General features: G+C 39.0%; 1 protein-coding gene across 2 annotated transcripts in view; it reads left to right on the forward strand.

Moving 5' to 3' along the window:
- GABRG2 (gamma-aminobutyric acid type A receptor subunit gamma2) overlaps nt 1-9517 on the forward strand; it is a 74257-nt gene extending 64740 nt beyond the window's left edge. The window contains exons 7-10 of one of the 2 annotated variants that reach the window (XM_081134738.1): nt 1057-1209; nt 2954-3159; nt 5620-5643; nt 7063-9517. In XM_081134738.1, the coding sequence (XP_080990864.1) occupies nt 1057-1209; nt 2954-3159; nt 5620-5643; nt 7063-7338 (659 nt within the window). In that variant the 3' untranslated portion in view covers nt 7339-9517. The remainder of the gene's footprint in view (nt 1-1056; nt 1210-2953; nt 3160-5619; nt 5644-7062) is intronic. The other variant, XM_081134739.1, reaches the window with a different exon arrangement.
- Nucleotides 9518-20999: the final 11482 nt, after the last annotated feature.

Raw genomic sequence — 20999 nt, forward strand, 5'->3', positions numbered from 1 at the left:
TAAATTCAAAAATCAAAATACCATAAAATTTCACTTGGAACCACACAAAATGAAGGATATGGACTTTTCAAAGCAATGCATGAATTGGTTGTAAAAAATCAGAGACCTCAAATCGTGTCCCGTCCAATTGTTCTCATATAGAGCTACACAGTTACTCCTTGACTCCTTTATGATTCTACTCTGGATTATTTCCATAAGCTCCCTTTTTTAACCCAAATGTTCCAAAAATCAAATACAGCCTCTTGATTTCTTGTGGGGTTTTTTTCCTTATGTTTAAATGTATAAGTGTATTCATTTATCTGATCATTTATTCAACAAATGTTGCGAAATGCCTATTTAGAATCAAGCAGGATGCTAATTACCAGTAGTGTAATGATGGACTAAAATAGGCAATTTGTAGACTCAGATAAAGTCCAATGGGGGAGACAGGCACTACAAAAATAACCACACAAATAAAAGAGAAATTACGAATTGAAATAACTGCTGTGGAGGAAAACCATATGACTCAATGAAAACATGAAAAAAAAAAAAATGTTGCCGCATAGGAATTTCATTATAAAATGAGTAAACCAGTCATTTCCTAGTGTTAAGCACCAGCATGCTACTCTCTGGTTTGTATGGAGACAGGTCCTGTGAACAAGAGCTAATTGTTACAAATCTTAGGATTCAGTTTAGGCAAGTGAGGCAGAGTGTAAAAACACTGTTCCCTCCCTCCCCACCAAACAAACAAAAAAAGTATATTGTATGTATTGAGGTAGAAAAAGCACCATCAAAAATCACCTGAAAGAAGAAAATATGATCAATATGCTCAAAAATGTTTTCTTCTACCTAGTAGTCTCATTGCTTTTAAAAGGATCAGACTTCAGTTTGGTTTGGGCTTTGCTTTTTGTTTTTGTTTTTATTTTTTCTTTAACCCAAGTGGGTAGAAGATGGTTTTTAACATACCCCTTATAGAACTCTCAGTTTAAATGTGAGAGGGTTGAATACATGCTTATTTTCCGATGCTCTCCGGGTTGTGATAAGGGGTTGCATGGCGCTCTCTTTGCTCTGTTCCAGGAGATTACGTAGTCATGTGTGTCTACTTTGACCTGAGCAGAAGAATGGGCTACTTCACCATCCAGACCTACATCCCCTGTACACTCATTGTTGTTCTATCCTGGGTGTCTTTCTGGATCAATAAGGATGCTGTGCCAGCCAGAACTTCTTTAGGTAAGACATGGTTCTCCATGTCGTAGTACTTACCCAAGATATGTACCCAGTGCTAGCATATTAAAAAGGAAAAACAGTATTTAAAGTTTCCTAATTCTGTTTTCCTTAACTTAATAGACATTTTTTATAGTAAATTATTTTAATAAATTTAAATTAATTAGAACAAAAAGATCTTAATTTCAATGGATTTTTTTGCTTTGGTCTGGGCAGTTCTGTTTGCTGCAGCTGCTCACACAGGCTCCTGAGCGCTGATCGTTGGTCCTTTCCCAATGGTGTGACCAGTGATGTCACACTGGCAGCTTCACGTCAGCCAGGGTGAAAGTATTAACACCGTAGAAATAGGCAAATGCTAAAAATCACTGCATTCATTTTTTTCTAGAGTCATTTGTTACTACATAAATTCCCTAAGAATCAACCTATTGAAAAATGAATTATTAAACTATAATCCCTTCATCAGCTATGAGAAAATTCGAACCACATCTTTTGTTCGGTCTTTTCTGGAGGGGCGATATCACACAATAGTTAAGAGCTGGGGGTTTGAAGTCCAACAAATCCGAATTGCAACCCACAGTGGCAGTGCGGCCTTGGAAATGCCCTTCAATCTCTGTAAATCAGTTTCCTCACACGTGAAACACGAGTCATTTCCTTTACCTAAGGTGTGGGGTTTTATCAGGTTAAATAGGTATTCCATGCAAAGAGCACAAACCATGCTAAGACCTAGAAATGTTAGCAATTGTGGTCATTTTCTGACAAAATCATCTGTACCAGGCTACTAACCCTGAGGGAAGAGCGATTGCTGGGAAAACTTTTTAAAAGGTATCATTTGCATATCTCCCCTCTTCCAAATCTAATTTAGTCTCCCATCTGTTTCAAAATAGAGCTCTTTTGATTTTTTCTGTTATCTGTGGTACTTTATGTTACAAGCCCTATTCAACAATTGTAGTGTCTGATGCTACATGCTGAAACAAACCCAAAATATATTAAGCCTATTACTTTAGGACGATTAATTGTCCCTGTGAGTAGAATGTGTTACATAGCCCGCTAGGTCTCTCTCTCTCGCCAGCATGTAAACATCTTTTTTAGTCCCAGCATAGTGCCTGGCACAGAGCTGGTCGCTCACTGATTATTCGAGTAATACACGTGCACTTGTGAATAAATGGAACAGAGAGATTGATAAATTCCAATCTCTCCATCCCACAAATATTTCAAGGAAAAGATTTCAAATCGATTTCTTCTCCTGAGGTCCAGACTTCTGCTGGTCAAAATCCCTCTTCTGGCCACTCTGGTAGGTCCCTTTAACTACTTGCTAAATGAGTGCTCACTGGCAAAACCCATGGTGGGAGAAGATACGAAGGCGAGGGAACTGAGTAAGGGGTGAGGGAGAGAGCCCCGAGCAGAGCGGAGCATGTCCCGGCTCGTCGATCGCTGACTACAACCCAGGCATGTTCGATACGGTCCCCAGGCCTTCTCTACTCCTCATAACTTCGGCGTGCAGAAGTTGTTAAGGTTTAAAAAATCACTACATTTTTTTCAGAGTTAAGGAAGCAGAGGTGCTGCAAGGTTAAATGACATTTAAGAGGCAATAAGCATTTGTGGGCACAGTGAATGATTCCAATCATACTTCCTTTCCCATTACCGAGGTTGCTTATCAGAAGTCACAAAGCAAGTTCAGCCTCAGTAGTGACTGAGTTACCCAACTTGCTGATGTGGTCACATGATCTGTTCTATGGTGTCTCTCCTTCAGGCATCACGACAGTCCTGACAATGACGACCCTCAGCACCATTGCCCGGAAGTCACTCCCCAAGGTCTCCTATGTCACAGCAATGGATCTCTTTGTATCTGTCTGCTTCATATTTGTCTTCTCTGCGCTGGTGGAGTACGGCACCCTGCACTATTTTGTCAGCAATCGGAAACCAAGCAAGGACAAAGATAAAAAGAAGAAAAACCCTGTATGTATCTGTTCCCACTGGGACCACTGAAATTTTTTATGCAGAAAGACTGCCTGGTTTTGTTTTGGTTTTGTCTTGTTTAGCCTATCTACAGATTAAGCCTCAACACTTTGGGCTCCAAGATGAAGAGAGAATGTGTGAGTTTGACCTAAGGATGCACTGCAGTCATTAGTTGAGAGAGACCTGATTCTCTGAGACAGACTCTTGCTCTCTTCATTTCATGGGGAGTATAACCACTGCTGAGAAATGCATCTATTTTCTAGCTGCTATTATCCTGGGTTTCATTGATTTTCATCTTTCTGTCCCTCTACTATATTTTTAAATTATTGATGTTTTAAATTAAAATTTTTATCCAAAGCTTTCTACTACAAAGCCATAGATTCTTAAAACTTCAAGGATCACCACACTTTTGCAATTAGTTTAATTAATGTCTGTGTGTATGTGTGTGTGCATGTGTGCGTATTTACACTAGAGGACTTGTACTGGTTTCATACTCAGTGTATCTTTTTATTTTAAAGGAAATGTCTCATCTATTGTTTGGGCAAGTTACCTAGCCTCCTTTTGTTTTCGTTTTCTTATATATAAAGTGAATATTATAAAAATCACATATGTTATGGGGTTGATATGAGAAATAAACAGAATTAAAAAGCATTACCTAGTACCTTACACATGGAAGTTCTTATCATTACTAGCTGACAATGATGGTTGATGATGATTTATACAGGTACCAACCTAGATTGATTTCAGTGATTTGGAAACAGGGAGTATGACTTCACCTTGCCACCAAATTTTAAATAGAGATGATGAAGCACAAATTTGAATGCCTAAAACCATTGTCTTTTATCATTAATGTTGAAGAGAGCACATAGCTACCCATTTATCCACCTAAACACAACATCTGGCTCATAGGAGGCCCCATGAAAGTTAAAGTTCGTTCCCTTCCAAGACAGGGGCAAAGGAATTCACCCACTTTATAGCCTCCCCTGGTCTTCTGCTCTAAGGGCCACGAGGGCCGTGATAGTGGCGAGCTGTCTGACCATGGACTATGTGGGGCTGAATTACAGTGAGGAAATCTACCGACTCCAGGCTGTATCCTGATGCATCTCCCAGAAGGCCAGTGAAATTTTCTAAATGGTATATGTTTATTTGAATATATAAGAATTTATAACAGGTAAACAAAGAAGAATCGTTTTATATGATTAATAGAAAAATAAATGCTTCTCTCTAATTTCCCAAACACTCACTATGCTTCACGCAGTCCTGCCCTCCCTTCCCTGTCTGTCCCGCCTCACTCGGCCGCCACCTTCTCTGCCCATGTTTCAGTCGCCTTGCGCTGGTTCTGGTATTCTTCCTCACCTTCCCTTTCCCCCTCATTTCCCCCAAGAGGGCGCTTCTGCTGACACTCGGCAGTGCCACCCTCCAGCAGTGACTAGCGAGGGGCTGGCTTCCAAGCAAGGCTGGAGAGCCCTTGGTTTTTCTTTTCCCCCTCCCCCCTCCTTCCCCTCCCCCCTCCCCCCTCTCCCTCTTCTTCCCCCTCCTCTTCCTCTCCCTCCTCCTTCCCCCTCCTCCCCTCCCCCTCCTCCCCCCTTTTCTTTTTTTTTGGGGCGTCCTTTGGGAAGGCCTTTGCCCTCTCTAGCAGCTAGCAGCTAGGTCACTGCAGAGTGCCCCTTGTTCCAGAAATAGAAACACGTGGATTCGTCACTCTAGGGCCATAAAGATGACAAGAAAAGAAGGCAGAAGACCAAGAGGGTTACGGAACAGGACATGAAGTCACCTGAGCATGTCATGCACTTTAGAAAGTCAATCAGCCCGGCCGGTGTGGCTCAGCGGTTGAGCGTCTCCCCGTGAACCAGGCGCTCCCAGTTCAGACCCTGGTCGGGGCAGGCCCCGGGCTGCGGGCTCCATCCCCACGGGGCGTGTGGGAGGCAGCAGATTGATGACTCTCCCACCACTGATGTTTCTCTCTCTCTCCCTCTCCCTTCCTCTCTCTGAAATCAATAAAAACAAATTTCAAAAAAGTTAATTAGATGATTTAGCAGAGCACACACGCAGGCGCCTAAGGTGCGAATGAGAGGCCCAATTTCATTTTCGCACTTAATATGCCCCTGGTTCCTCATGTCAGGATTCACCTCCTAAGACTTTCGTAATGATAGTTAGAAAATAAAGTAATAGAAAGGTTCCTCACAAATGAGCAGCAGTGGCTTTTGCCGTTAGATGGTTGTGGATTAATTTATGGAGGATTTCTTTGGCCATCACCAAACTCCCTTTTCCAACTTTAGGCGTGTACTTTGTTCCATGTTCAGAACTGTCCTTCTGTGTTTATAATTTTAGTTCATTTCACTTACTCTGTTTTCAAAATGCATTTTTAATTTATCTTATTTTGTCTCTTTTTTCTTTTCTTTTTTTCCCTTCTTTTAATTAAACAAAATGCAATTCTCTTTTCTGTCTACAAACCCAAAGCTTCTTCGGATGTTTTCCTTCAAGGTATAATGTTTTTGGAATGGAAATTCGCTGCATGCAACTGCTAAATTTAAGTATTAATGCTTACATGGTGTGTGTATTTTTTTATGAGCAGACATTTAAGCATTCTACTAATGAGGACACATTTAAGATGAGAATGTTTTGTAGATTTCTAGCGTTGATTCCACAACCCTACACTAACTCACAGAGGTTTTGACCTACATGAAGCTAAAAAGCCCTCAGCACTATGAGATGTCATTAGTAAAGAGGGCTTCTTTACACACCAAAGCCAAAACTTACCCTCTCTTCTCAGATGAAAATGAAATCCAACTTCACTACCTGCATCTACCACATACCACATAAAACCTACATGCCCTTAAAATTTAATTCTGTAAATCTTAATGCAAAACAGGATTGCTTATCGATAAGTAAGTTTAATAATCTCCATTGATCTAAGCTTTACCTGTCAGTTCTGTAAAAATAATGCTCTCTTTAAAATGTTTTCGTTAAAACACCTACCCATCCCTTCCTACTGGGGTGACCCAGTAGCCTTTTGGCTCTATCATGTAATATTATAAGATTTCTATTCCCAGTTGAATTCTGACAGCTGATTCAGAAACACTGGGATTTATGTTTATGTTATCCTAAAACTAACTCATCCAAATTAATATTAAACAGGCTATTGAGTCTTATAGCAATTTTACAATTCATCCGCAAGCAAAAATTAGATTAGCGTTCAGTTAATCAGTACCAGTTTCTTCTCAAATGCTAATTAATGTTTGACAGGCAGTAACATTTTTTTCTGAATTCTCACTCACAAGCAGGTAAACATTGCTGACATTCTAAAGCTCCTGGACGGTGAATGTTACACAAAGTACCATATTCCTTTAAAACACAAGTCATACTATTGTCGTATAAACCCAGGAAACGTCCATATTTATACATCTTTTAACTTTTTATATTAAAAGCATTTAATACATTTGCTCAGTGTAATGGGGTTTACTATTTGCCTATGGGTAAGCATGACACAAAATTTGATTTCAAAATTGATGCGTTTTTATTTCTCTGTTCTACTCACATGCAAAACCATTAAATGCCTTCATGTAACCGACCTCACATCTACTACTTACTAGAACAAGATTCCATGTAGTTGTTTGATTTAAATCTTTAAACTTTGAGTTCTTTTGGTGTTTAATCCTCTCGCTCTAGCTATTAGCTTGATGGTATTATTTTCAGCTGCACTGCTTAAGCTCCAAATTCAAAATCTGCAAATGTGCTATCCTTCTGAGCTCGATTTTACCATTGTAGATCACAGTGTCATAGCAATTCCCCGAGCACTCATTTTCAGATTCATCATTCACATTGGTAACACTGTGCAGAAATAGTCTAAGGCTTATCAAGTATAATACCTCTGATCCCTCTTTGTCCCTACCCTTGTCTCAGGCCCCAACTATTGATATTCGGCCAAGATCAGCCACCATTCAAATGAACAATGCCACGCACCTTCAAGAGCGAGACGAAGAATATGGGTACGAGTGCCTGGACGGCAAGGACTGTGCCAGCTTTTTCTGCTGTTTTGAAGACTGCCGGACAGGAGCTTGGAGACATGGGCGGATACACATCCGAATCGCCAAAATGGACTCGTACGCGCGCATCTTCTTTCCCACGGCCTTCTGCTTGTTCAATCTGGTGTACTGGGTCTCCTACCTTTACCTGTAAAAGGGCACGGGCTTCATCGATATGGGTCTTACTCACTACATCTCATGGAGAGAAGATGGCCTTTCTAAGTCCACTCAAATAACCCTCTGTGTGGTTCACAGTGATCTGAATTTGTTTCCATGTTCTAACCTGGCAAATTGTATTAATGTCCTATTGTTCACACCCAGCTCTCCTTTGGTAAGTGTCATTGAAACTATGATGCTTCTGTGTTGCACACCTGCAGGGCAAAGTGAAATTAGAGCAAGAACACTGAGACCAAACACGATATTTCCTTCCAGCTATAGAACTGAAATAGAAAAAGCAATGATCATTTATAGTGGCGGTGTCCTCACTCAATTCCAAATATGATTAGATGCAAAACATTCCAAACTGTTCCCTACAGTCATTTGGGGTCAAGTTGTGGTAAACTGATCCCAATAGAACATCTCCCTCATTTGAGACAGATCACAACCCATTTTAAATATAAGAACCTAGACAAGAAATCTATTATACCTCTATCCCAAGATAGACAGAAAATTCCCTCCACATCACATGTACAATGATGTAAATATTTCAATAACATAGAATGCTTCGAGTTTAATGCATGCATCTCTTCAGCGCCAAAATAAATGGATTGAACTTAACATCATAAAGTATTGTCTTTTAGTCTTTGTGTCTTTGGGCTATAAAAGAATCACGAATGTAATTATAAGGATTTGGGATTGGAACTGAAGGAGAAATATCCACTCATTTTTCCCTCACGCATAAAGATCAAAACAGCTTATGTTTTCCTCGTATGACATATTGAGACACTAAGTAAAACACAGACTGAATATTCGACATTTGCCACCTGTGAATACGCCCAGTTTCATGGAGTATAAAGTGACTGTATATGCTTGCCGTAATTTTTTTTCTTCCTTTTAGGACTATAGATTTTAACAGAACTCACTCTCCATCTCGAGATCTGCTTCTAGTGATTGTGAGTGCCTCCTGGACAGTATCTTGGCATTTTCTCTTTGGGTTCTCAGCACCTGGCACAGTGCCTGGCACACAGTTGGTGCTCAGCAAGAATGGTTTGAAGTGAACCGGCCCCGTATGCTTCTGGTGAATGTCTCTGTGCTGCTTGGAAACAGCGACGCAACTCTTCACATTGGCATTGTCAAGAGATATTTGATCTTGTAGAGATACACAGAAGGATCCAAAGAACTTTGGCTATTCATGTTCATTCTCAAAATTTATTTTAGCCAATCACCATGCTCCTTCAAAACAATACTTATGACCTATATTTGTATACAGAAATGAGCCTTCTAGGAATAAAGTTTGTGTATAAATTCTTCATATTTGGGGATGAGTCAACCTTGACCCATCCACAACTGTGCTTGAGGACACATGACAGGCATAAGCAAGATTCATAGCTGACTAGTGTTTAGAATATAGTATTCTATATTCTGTGAAAAAAATTTAAATGTACTGCAGATTACATTTTAAAAATGAAATAATGAATGAATGACTTACAAGGAGGTTGAACGTATGCTTGTCGCCTCATTCGAGTAGATTATAATCACATGAAGCAGTTGTCCCAGACTTTGTGTAGAGTTCCATCTTCATGTACTCATCCTGAATCTTTATTTTTTCTAAATTAACATCCATTGTCAGTTCTTCTTTACGGCAATCATTGCTCTAGGTCAGAAATCAATCACAGCTAGTAAAACTTTATAGATAACCTAAAAAAGAGTAGAAAAAAAGAGACAGTGACTTTGTTAATAGAAATCCATGTAAAGTCATCATCGAGTCATCTGGATGAATCTTGAAACACATTTAGCTGCCAATTTTACAAACTTTTAATATATCAGTGCTCTAGTATATAACCTCAAACACATGTAAATAGAATAAATTATTTTCTTGTTTAGAATTGTTAGCATATTACATGTTGACTCTTTGGGAGAGTTGTTGGCAAATTTTCAATGGTGAGAAACATGTTATTATTGTCAACTTGAAATGTATTCCATAAATGGGGATACTAAGAAAAGCTAGCTTTGCAATGTGTGCATAGTATTAGCAATATAAATATATATTATATATAATCTAATTCTTCATTATCCGCTGCTCCTTGTCTATGTATTTGAAAACCTTTTGGCAAAGGGGATTGCCTAATATGTGGACTTTTACAATAAAAATGCTGCATTCTAATCCATGGGGCACCCCAGTGGTCTGGCTGGACTTGTTTGTCTTAAGGATTGTGATCTCTCTTCGCTGGCTCATTCCCCAACACCGCCTTCCCTTCTGTGAGCTTTATTTGTGAGCAGCGTGCCCACCATGGTTGGCATCATCATGCTCAGTTCAGAAGAATTACGAGATGCACCTGGGGTGTGCAGTGGAGCTGGAAGGTAGAAGCGTCATGAAGTAATAAAGCTCGAGCCTTCTGTACCTCAACGCTTGTGGTGTGGTCAAGAATGTGGAAGCAATGTCACACATAATTGGGGTCCCAACTCTACACTTACCAGTTGTTTGACAACTGTCAATTCAGCCTTAATAAGCCTCCCTTTTGCCAGCTATGATAAGCTAGGTATGATAACGCCACCTCCTGCAGTGTCACCCAACAAAGGGGCAAAGCCCCCTCCCTCACGTCTAGTGCTTACAGCGCCCTGCTAACCATGCACCCCTGTTGATCAGCACCCCTAAAGGAATCCAGCCTTCATGTGACTCAATGGCACGACGTTCAATTTTTAAAGTTTGGCATTGCAAACTTTCTTTAAAATCTACCTTGAAAATCCTTTTTTTTTTTTTTAATTTTATTATTGTTTAAAATATTACAGATGTCCCTTTTTCTCCCCAATGACCCATTCCACCCCGTCCCTTCCCCCTCCCCAGTCCCTCTCCCCACCATTGTCCGTGTCCTTGGGTTGTGCATATATGCACATAAATTCTTTGGTTACTCTCTCCCCCTCCACCCACCCGCCCTCCTCCCTCCCTCTGACATTCATCAGTCTCATCTATGCTTCCATGTCATTGAATCTATTCTGTTCATCAGTTTATTAAGTTCCTTATCCAAGTCTCCTGTTGAAAAAAATGTCACACATTAGATTATTTTTAAAGAACCCTTCCTGTATCCCTGAAACTTAAAAACATAGAGAGCTATGCTTCAGGAACCATGTCGTATTTTCTTGAAGTCCTTTGAAAATTTCAAAAGATAGAAGTAGCTTCGTTTCTTACAAACACAGCTGCCCTAACCTTCCTCTGCCTGTCATTATCTCGGCCCCTCATGGCTTCCTGCATCCAATTTAAACATCTATTTCTCACCTTCCAGACATGTAAAGAAAAGCAGTGTTCACCTAGGCCTTGTCTGCTCTCTGACTAATGCCCTTATCTTCAGCGGAGTGGGAATTCATTGTATGGCCTTCACCCCTCCCCCTTTTCTTAAAGTAGTAATATTATTCTGCCAAGTTGCAACAATTTTTATATGTTGAAGATCAAAGTAATTAATCAAATAAAGTCCTCTTTGAGAATTATGTAAAAAATTGCTATCTCTATGCTTTGTCATTATGGATTTCTGTGAAATGTGTAGGAGAAAGGGAGACTGACCTAGACCAACAGATCTGCTGTGTTTTTTTAATGCTCATTGAGTTTCCAAAGCTCACACAGCCAGTTAATGGTGAACCTGAAGAAGCCACCTGAGCCTTGCTCTTTCTACTGAACCTCATAATGTTTCAGGGTTTGGAACTAAAATTCCAAAACACTTTATCCTTGTGTTAATGCTTTAGGATTTACCAAACTTCCCATGGCTTCTTTCTTTGATCTTGACCTCACTTTAATTATTTTAATTTCAAGGAGACTAACTTTAGAATACTTAGCAATAGAGATAAGTTGATAGGTTTTTCATTTCTATTATTCTCTAATATAATAACCAATCAATATTTAATGCTACCCACTGCTTTCAAAATTCTGTTTGAAAAAAGGGATCTTCAATTGTCTGAAAAACTGCGGACCCAGAGTTTGCCTTCGGCTGGTCTATAGGCTCATTCTTTCTACTGTATCAGGGAGTGATCTATATCATTAATTCTGATAGAAATTACAGGCTAGTTACAAAATCCAGGTGTAACCTGCTTTTGTCATATTTTGGGCAATAAAGAGAAGTTTTCCCCTCTTATTGCTAACAAAATGAAAAAGCAGAGGCTTTTGCCCCAGATTACCTGGGTTCAAACCCTGGAACTGCTAAGACCTACTATCCAACTTTATTTTGCCTCAGTTTCTTCATCTGAAAAATGGGGATAATGATGGTTCATAACTCAGTTTTACTTGTAAGGAGTATGTATTAATACTAAGGGGTGTCCAGCGGCGTGGCCCAGTAGATCGGGGTTCCATTCCGGGTCGGGCACATGCCCGGGTTGCGGGCTCGATCCCCAGTGCAGGGCGTGCAGGAGGCAGCCGATCAATGACTCTCATCATTGATGTTTCTCTCTCTCGCCCTCTCCCTGCCTCTCTCTGAAATCAATAAAGACATGTTTTTTTAAAATAATACTAAGGGATGATTGGATGTTAGTAACTTTTCCTTGGCACAGATAGGAAGTGTCAGAAAAGAAAGGGCACAAGAATCATAGTTTAACTTGCTCAAGAATAATTACTATTTATGAAGTTAATGACTACAATTTTCCATGTTGTATGGATGCATTTCAATAAACATCTTTCCTGACATCATGCCTTACTTGGGAGATTTGCGTACATAAAGGAAATTATAGAGCTAAGTAACTATTTCCAAGTGGAACAGTGTATCATTTAAATCACTATATGTGACATCTATGAAGATACAAAAGTAGACTTTTAAAAAAAATAAAAATTATGATTTCCCTTAAAATATAGAAATGCCTAATTGAATTGCTAATCAAATAAATGTAAATAACATTATAAATACATGTGTAGTTCTATTTTAATGTAGTGGTTTTTGCAATAACTAAGTAAGTAAATTATTGTATAGCTAAATTTGCAAAATCCTTAATGAAATGAACATGAAGATGCTTAATCATTAAGGACTCTTCCCATAAAATAATAATAATGATGATGATGATGATGATGATGATGATGATGATGTCACTGGACCAGAGCTAGATAATTCAAGTCACACCTGGGATTTTCCTAAATATCCCTATCTTGAGAAACTCAGTCTCTCGCATGGAAATGAGGGTCTAAGGTCACTTTCCCTTCTGACATGTCTTTTTCTTTTTCCTTTTTTTTACTGAATTTATTGGGGTAACATAGGTTTCGTGGATACAATTCTATAATATATCATCTGTACGTTGTATTGTGTGTTCACCACCCCAAGCCAAGCGTCCTCCCATCACCACTTATCCCCCCTTTTCCTTCTTCTGTCTCCAAATTCTTCTGCTATCTCTTAGTTCTGTCGCTCCTCTGCTGTTTTATTATGGCATGTTGTCGACCAGCATCTGACAGTCAGACTCTCCTAAACTCCTCCGTATCTTTACAGTGCTATCTTCACTGGTTTGGCCTATTTTGTCGTTCGGGCTTCTCCAAAAGAGCCCCACACTCCTAGGATGCGTCTCCCTGCTCAACACGCCGGACAGTCACTGAGTAGAGGTCCCGCCTGGCCCATGAGACTTGCCGGTTTCACTCAAGGACAGGGGCTGTTTCTTCCCTTTCAGTATTTGATGTGATTTTTGAGTAGCCTAATCCAAACGTTTACCTCAGCTAAGTACTTACATTCATCCAATCCTCTTAGTAAACACATTTTAAATGAATAATTCTGTGACAAGAATATGATATAAATAATTCACTATCCACTTGCATCTCAAGAATCTTCTGTGTACCTCCCAGCTTTATAATTTTGCCTCATAATTCTTTCTGTTACTTGCAATTTTTATGGGTCTGGAAATAAGGCCCTAATCAAAGCAGCTTTGATTAAGCATCTTTAAATTCAATTCAGTATAAAGCTTTCCATAAACACATATTGCAACCCTCACATATCTGCACTATGAGAGCAGGACAAAATAAATTTCAGGGCATTCTCTGCTCCAAGATGCCCATAATATGATAGAGGAGTCAGATACGAATACAAGTAATTCTAATGGAGCTGCACAAAAATAGTTGTAGGCAGCAGAAATTATTATTCTGTGAGTAAAACCAGGAAATACTTTTTCTGACATATAAAACACTCCATGGTATGTGAAGAGCTCCCATTTCTGCTTTAAAACTTTCCAACTATAAATGAAAACCTTGTAGAAAATTTAAAAAATCAAAAAAAATCATCCTTCATCTACTAGCAGGATTTAACCACTAAAAGCATCATTTATCTTTTCTCTTTTTTCTTTCTCTGTATATTTAAATAGAGAGATACATAGATAGATGATAGATAGACGACAGATGATAGATAGATGATAGATAGATAGATGATAGATAGATGATAGATAGATGATAGATAGATAGATAGATAGATAGATAGATAGATAGATAGATGATAGATAGATAGATGATAGATAGATATAGATGATAGATAGATAGATAGATAGATAGATAGATGATAGATAGATGACAGATAGATGACAGATAGATAGATAGATAGATAGATAGATGATAGATAGATAGATAGATAGATAGATAGATAGATAGATAGATAGATGATAGATAGATGATAGATAGATAGATAGATAGATAGATAGATAGATAGATAGATAGATAGATGATAGATAGATGATGATAGATGATAGATAGATAGATAGATAGATAGATAGATAGATAGATAGATAGATAGATAGATAGATAGATGATGATAGATAGATAGATAGATGATAGACGATAGATAGATAGATAGATAGATAGATAGATAGATAGATAGATAGATATAGATAGATAGATAGATAGATAGATAGATAGATAGATAGATATAGATAGATAGATAGATGATAGATAGATAGATAGATAGATAGATAGATAGATAGATAGATAGATAGACAGATAGATGATAGATAGATAGATAGATAGATAGATAGATAGATAGATAGATAGATGATAGATGATAATAAAGGTACAGGTATAGAGATACATCTGTTTGGTAGCCTGACTTTTTCACACAACTATGGATGAGTGTAGGTACATATTAATATAAATATTTTCACTTTCTGTAATTCTATTATTATGTCATACAGCGGCACCTATTCTGAAAATTGGCATTATTTCTTATTGTTGTTTGAATAATGCTGCAGTGAATATCTGTATGAGTCTCAGGCACTGCACATAGATTAGTCCCTAAAAGTTGCTTTGTTGAATAAAAAGTTACCAACATTTAACCGAGTCCTGGCAGAAAGCAGGTGGTACATTCAAAGAGATGAATGAAGACAAATTAATGAAGGGGTTATTTACAAAGACACGGGCGAGGTTCTGGTCCACCAATAAAAAGACCGTGTAGTATCATGGGTCTAGCATCAGTGGGAAGCCATAGCATCTGGTTAGCGCCCTGATGCCACTGTATCAAGTTCCCACAAACTTAGTGGCTTAGGAATGTTCAAGTTCATAATCACATCTGAAATGCGAAAGTCTCACTGGCTAAAATGAAGGTGTCCTCTGGGCTGAGTTCCTTCTGGAGGCTCTGAGGTAGAAGCTATCTGTTCTTTGCTTTTTCCAGGTCCTAGAGGCCTCCTGCATTCCTTGGCTAGGGGCCCTCTTCCATCTTCAAAGCCAGCATCGCATCAGTCGAACCTGTTTCCTTCCTCATGGCTCCAGCTCTAGCTCTAAACTCCGACCTCCCACTCACGAGAACCCTTGTGATTACACTGGGCCCACCCACATAATCCAGGATAGCCAACTCACATCCAAAATCTTAATTTAATCCTGTCTGCAAAATCCCTTTTACTAAATAAGAGATTATATTCACTGGTCACAGAGAGTAGAACATGGACATCTTTGGGGCCTATAATCCGGCCTACAACCCCACTCTAGTCCTGAAAGTGCAAAAAGAAGAAGCAGTATTGGGACCTAGAAAACGCCGTAGAACTGAAGCCACCCCACAGGATCTGTGGCTTTAGACAGATGATACAGCCACGGCCAAGCAGTGGCCAGGCAGGGACAGAGGATGCGAATAAGTACTCAGAATTCTCTCTTTTCCTACCTAAAGTGTCCCATTGGTCAAAGCAAATGGAAATTAAAGGGCAAGGAAATCCTTTAACTAGTGTGGGCCAGAGAGCTCAGCCTCACGGGACATTCCGCGTGGGAAGAAAGATAGAGAATGGACCTAGAGAAATAGAGAAAAATTATTCCAAACAATTTCTCTAAACATTAGCCCACGCAGCGCATAGCAGAGCCTCTTTATGTGCATGCTAGTCCTCATAACCCTGATGATAAAGGTAAAATTTAGATTTTCCATTGATTCCTGTTCCATGGCGGGGGGGGGAGTAGTCTTTAAAAGTAATCCCATTGGAATACTAGAGATCTATATATTTTATACCCTGTATTCTGCTCCACATGAATGACTTTCCAATTGGTTTTGTAAGGGTCAAGCGAATGCCTCCAGAAGACGTCTTCTGGGAGTCAATGTGGGTTAATAGCCACGGCCCTCGGGGGAGCCCCACGCAGGGTGCAGAGTCAGTCAGGGATCTGCAGTCCAAAGCCTGGAGCTGTTTTAACAAAGTGGGGGGGGGGGGCTTTCTGAGCCCGTTCCTCTCATCTGCTCAATTTAAAAAGAGAGGGGGCTTCTGAGTCAGTGGGAGCCCAAGGGTACAATTCTATATTGGGTTTAAGGCTGAAAATGGAAAAGTAAGAGTCTTGTTTTTGTAAACAGTATGCCTATAGGGACAATTAAAGCTTAACTGGCACAACGTAACCTACAGTGACTGTAGCCGGACCATTTGGAGAACAGGTCGGCTCAGTAGACACTCCGAACCCAGTGTCCAACAGAACGCCAGGCTCTGCCTTCCTCCTGGAAGACCCCCGCTCCCATCAAAGTCAGGGGGAGCTAGTCCTCGTTAGGACCCGGTCTGAATTCTGTTGAACAGAAGGGTGGGGCAATTCTACCTGGTACTCAAATTTAGCTGCTTTCCTCTTGTAAGACTCTGGTGACTGTCTCTCCCCTTCCACTCCCCCTCCCCCCAAAAAGCCTTTGTAAAGTAACAAAGATGTGATTCGATTCAATTAAGTATATTGAGCACCTACCCTATGCCAAGCAGTGCACTAAGCTTTAGAAATATGTTAAAAACTATTGGTTCAGGCCTTGTCTTTACAGGTTTACAATACAATGCCAAAAAAGTATTAAATCTGAAATTCAGTAGGTGGTGAGAATTGTTATTACATAAGTAAAGATGTGGCCATAAAATAATTACACCCTCCCAATGCTATATATATGAGGAAGTTTCCTTAAACTGGTATTTCATTAATTTTAATATATTTTTATCTTACAAATAAATAAAAAATAGCTTAAAAGTGATGGATCATTGGGTTTCCCTAGAATAATACATTTTTAATTTTTAAAAAAATCACTATAATTATTCACGACACTTGTTAAAGACATTAAGAAATACTTTATTCAATAAAAATTTTAAAATACTTAAAGGGATATATTGACACAGATATATTTTCTACATTCATTTATATCTATCTACAAACACTATCAATCCTTTGGCTGTGAAGCCATGGGGCACAATACAAAGAATGTTAATTAAAAAAATCAAATGAATTTTAGTCTCTGTTTTTCGACTAACCAGCATTGTGACCTCAGGGGAAACAATAGCTGGCTCAGAATTTTCTCATGAAGGATTTGGACCACATTACCTCCAGGTTTATTTATTTTATATCTTATATAAGCTATGTATAAAATTTCACATAAACATCCCAAGCCTTAGAAAAAGAATGAAGAGAATATATATAGTCTGCTGAGTATTAGGAGACCCACTGTTATGTTTATTTAGGTTTATACTAGCTCACTTTACAAAGTGCATTTCATAGGTTGATCACAAGTTTTAACTATGCAATTGCAAGTAGAAATTAAAACAATACTTTAGTAGTTGTAAAATATTCTGTAAATGTATAAACAGAATAACTTAACTGTGAAAAATATATATATGTATTTATGCATATATATTCATTCATTCATTCATATTCATACAGTGGCCTTCATTACTTGGTTTGGGAGAATCATGAAGCCTTATTGAATGAGGAAATCCTTAATGCTATTTACCCTGATACATTTGCTAAGTGAGAGTTTGGCACATAAGAATTAATTGCCCTGTGACATGCAACCTGAAATCACTGTCTTCTCTATTCTTGGTCTCAGTACCTTTGAGCTTGTGTCCCCTGACCCTCTAGCTGTGCCTAGATCACAGCCGCTTTGAAAGTCAGCTCCCAAGAGAGCTCTCCGATGAGAACCATGAAGTCTTTTGCCACCCATCTGAGAACGAGCTACGAAAGTCACTCACATTTGAAGCAAATCATGACCTGCAATCTCTCTGGGTTTCTAACCCTGGGATCCCCAAAATAAATTTTAACTATGCCACCACATATATTTTAAATCAGAAAATCATAAAGATAACTTCCAAATTTGGTACATAGATGAGATAGATGAAAAGATACATAGATGATAGATGATAGATAGATGATAGATAGATAGATAGATAGATAGATGATAGATAGATAGATAGATAGATAGATAGATAGATAGATAGATAGATAGATAGATAGATAGATAGATGATAGATAGATGATAGATAGATAGATAGATAGATAGATAGATAGATAGATAGATAGATAGATGACAGATAGATAAATGATTGATAGGTAGATGATAGATGATAGATAGATAATAGATGATAGATAGATAGATGACAGATAGATGATAGATGATAGATAGATAGATAGATAGATAGATAGATAGATAGATAGATAGATAGATAGATAGATAGATGATAGGTAGATAACAGAGGGACAGATAGATACAAGAAAAAATGCTAATAATATTTATGCTGTTTGGAGCATTAGAGGTTATTGGTGATTTTCTTTCAAAAATCCTTCACTATTTTCTAAAATCCTCGGTTGTGCACATTAATTAATTTAGTAATCAGAAAAGGGATATGATATTAAATTAGAAATTTCTATGATAAAAATATGGATTTAAAAAAAAACACATTATATGTGGTTATTATATGAAAGAGCTTAGAGAACAAGAAATTCTACCTAAAAAATTACTACCAGCAAAGCAGACCTCAGTGGTACATATACACATACACAATTCTCACACACACACACACACACACACACAGAGTAAAAATTTTGTGTTTTTTTTTTTTTAACGTTAAATGTTCTAGAAACCATAAATAGAGTGTGTTCACTTTCTGCTGCTGTTTAAAGGAATTCCCACTGTCCTCTGCTCCAAGCCCTTCCTGTTTCAGATGGCATTTCAGGAAGCTATTTGAAAACTCAGCCCCTCCCACACCCACACCTCCACTTTCAATTCCATTTTTTTAATACAAAAGATATTCTTGGGGAGTGTTAGAATAATAGATCTTTACATTTCTGTCCATGGAGCTCAGGAGGCACTAGTCAATCTATGTTGCCCCAGCCCACAGTGTGGTTTTAAATGTTTCTCAAGTGACAGGACCCCCGGACTGGGTCATGGTGGCCCTCCTCCAATTAGTCACAGCGACTCTGCTGTGAAGCTGATGAAAAAACTCTGCAGCATCCTTCCTCCCTAAGGTGGACCAGTTAAGGATGATGAAATACTGTGCTCTGCTCTCCACAGGGCCCATGCCAAGATTATAAAGTGATGTGTTTCAAGAGAACACTGTGCCAAGGTGCCTATGGATGTTTTTTAATATTATAAAATCTCACAGCTTACAAGAACCTTAAAGATCATTTACTGCATCCAATGAGAACTTTATTCAATTAGTCATTCATTCAAAATATTTATTAGGTGCTACAAATGATGCTACACACTGAGGATTAAACCATAAACAAGTCACAGAAACTTGCTCCTTTCTTTTTTTGAAAAATAAAATCACTTATTTAATAAATATTTTTGACTACCTACTATGTACCAGACACTGTGAGGCATTAAGTCTAGAACAGTACACAAGGCTGTAGCAAGTGCTATGAGAACCATAGCGACTTCATGTCCAGTGTACACCAGCCCAGCTCTTAAATTGCTTTACTTGGGGGCTTTTGTGTTATTGGAGTTAACTGTGCTGTCTACACAGCAGGCTAGATGTGTCAGAGAATCAATATCCTCTCCTCCAGTCATCTGCCCTCCCCTTAACTGCCTTCAACCAGATAAGAGCTGGTGGTAGGGTGATTAGCTTCTCCGGTTTGTCTGTGACCCAGGGGTTACCCAGGGCCAAGGCTGTAACTGTCGGTGGGGCCAGGGCAGTGTGTGAATATGCTAACTCTCTCCCGCGTGGAGCACCTCCGAGGCCCCAATTTTATTAACCTGGGACCCAGAGCGCCTTCAGCACACTAGGCTTTGCTAACCCAGCCTGGTAACGCGCTTGAGCACTTCCCCAGCTCCCCGGCCTCACCTCTTTACGCTCCCTCCAGTGATTACTGAGATCGCCTCCAAAATCATTTGCAACTGAATCCTTCCCTCAGGCTCCACTTGTGGAGAAAATAAAAACTAAAATAAAGTCATGATGGCTACTCTTGAAGGGACCTAATAAAGTGTAGTGACAGAGTCAGGCAAGCAAATGGGTAATGATGATGCACTGTGATGAATCTCATGATCAGGAAATCATTACGCCTCCAGCGCCCTGGGAGAACACAAGGGGATCTCAGTGGGAGTGAGAAGTCTTACAAGAGGATGTTCCATCTGAGCAGAATCATGAAGGATAAGGTACAGTTAGCTCATTAAGTGGAGAAAGAAAGATACAAATTTTCAGCAGGACAAAAAAATAATTTTTAAAATCTTACAACTAAAATAAAAGCACAGCCTGCTCGGAGATCAGCAAATAATGTCCGTTCAAAGATTGGAGCCTAGAATGACATGAGTAGTTTGGATAAAAGAAGCCATAGATTTGGAAAGGCTCGGTCACGAATAACCTTGCATGCCCTGGGTTTGGACTTGTTCCTGAGAGCAGTAGAATGGCATTGACAGGCTTTAAGTAAGCAAGGAAATGACATGATCAGATTTGACTTCAGCAAATCATTCAGACTGCATTGTGAAAAATGGATTGGTGGGGCTATGACCTGCAGCAGGAACACCAGTCAGGAAGCTGCTGCATTGATTCAGGAGAGGGTTCATGGTGTTCTGACAGTGGGGGTAGGTGGAAAGTCCTCTATGCTTAAGGTACTAAGGAAGTAGAAGTTATTTATTTAATTTTTAAAAATATATCTTTATTGATTTCAGAGAGAGGAAGGGAGAGGGAGAGAGAGAGATAGAAACATCAATGATGAGAGAGTCATCACTGATGGGCTGCCTCTTGCATGCTCCCAACAGGGGGATCGAACTTGCAACCCAGGCATGTGCCCTGACTGGGAACTAAACTGTGATCTCCTGGATCCTAGGTAGATGCTCAACTGCTGAGCCATGCTCAGCCAGGCTAGAAGTTATTTTTTAATAAATTACAAAAATTTGCGATTTATTATAGTCATAAGACAAAAAGTCCAGTTTCTTAGTTGTATAAATTGATTCAGAATTTGAAAATCATTGTGATAGTAAGTCAAATGAAAGATATTAGTTTAGGGCCTGTTGGGTTTGTGTT

Source organism: Miniopterus schreibersii (genome assembly GCF_964146895.1).
Source record: "Miniopterus schreibersii genome assembly, chromosome: 4".
In the NCBI taxonomy this organism is placed as follows: domain Eukaryota; kingdom Metazoa; phylum Chordata; class Mammalia; order Chiroptera; family Miniopteridae; genus Miniopterus; species Miniopterus schreibersii.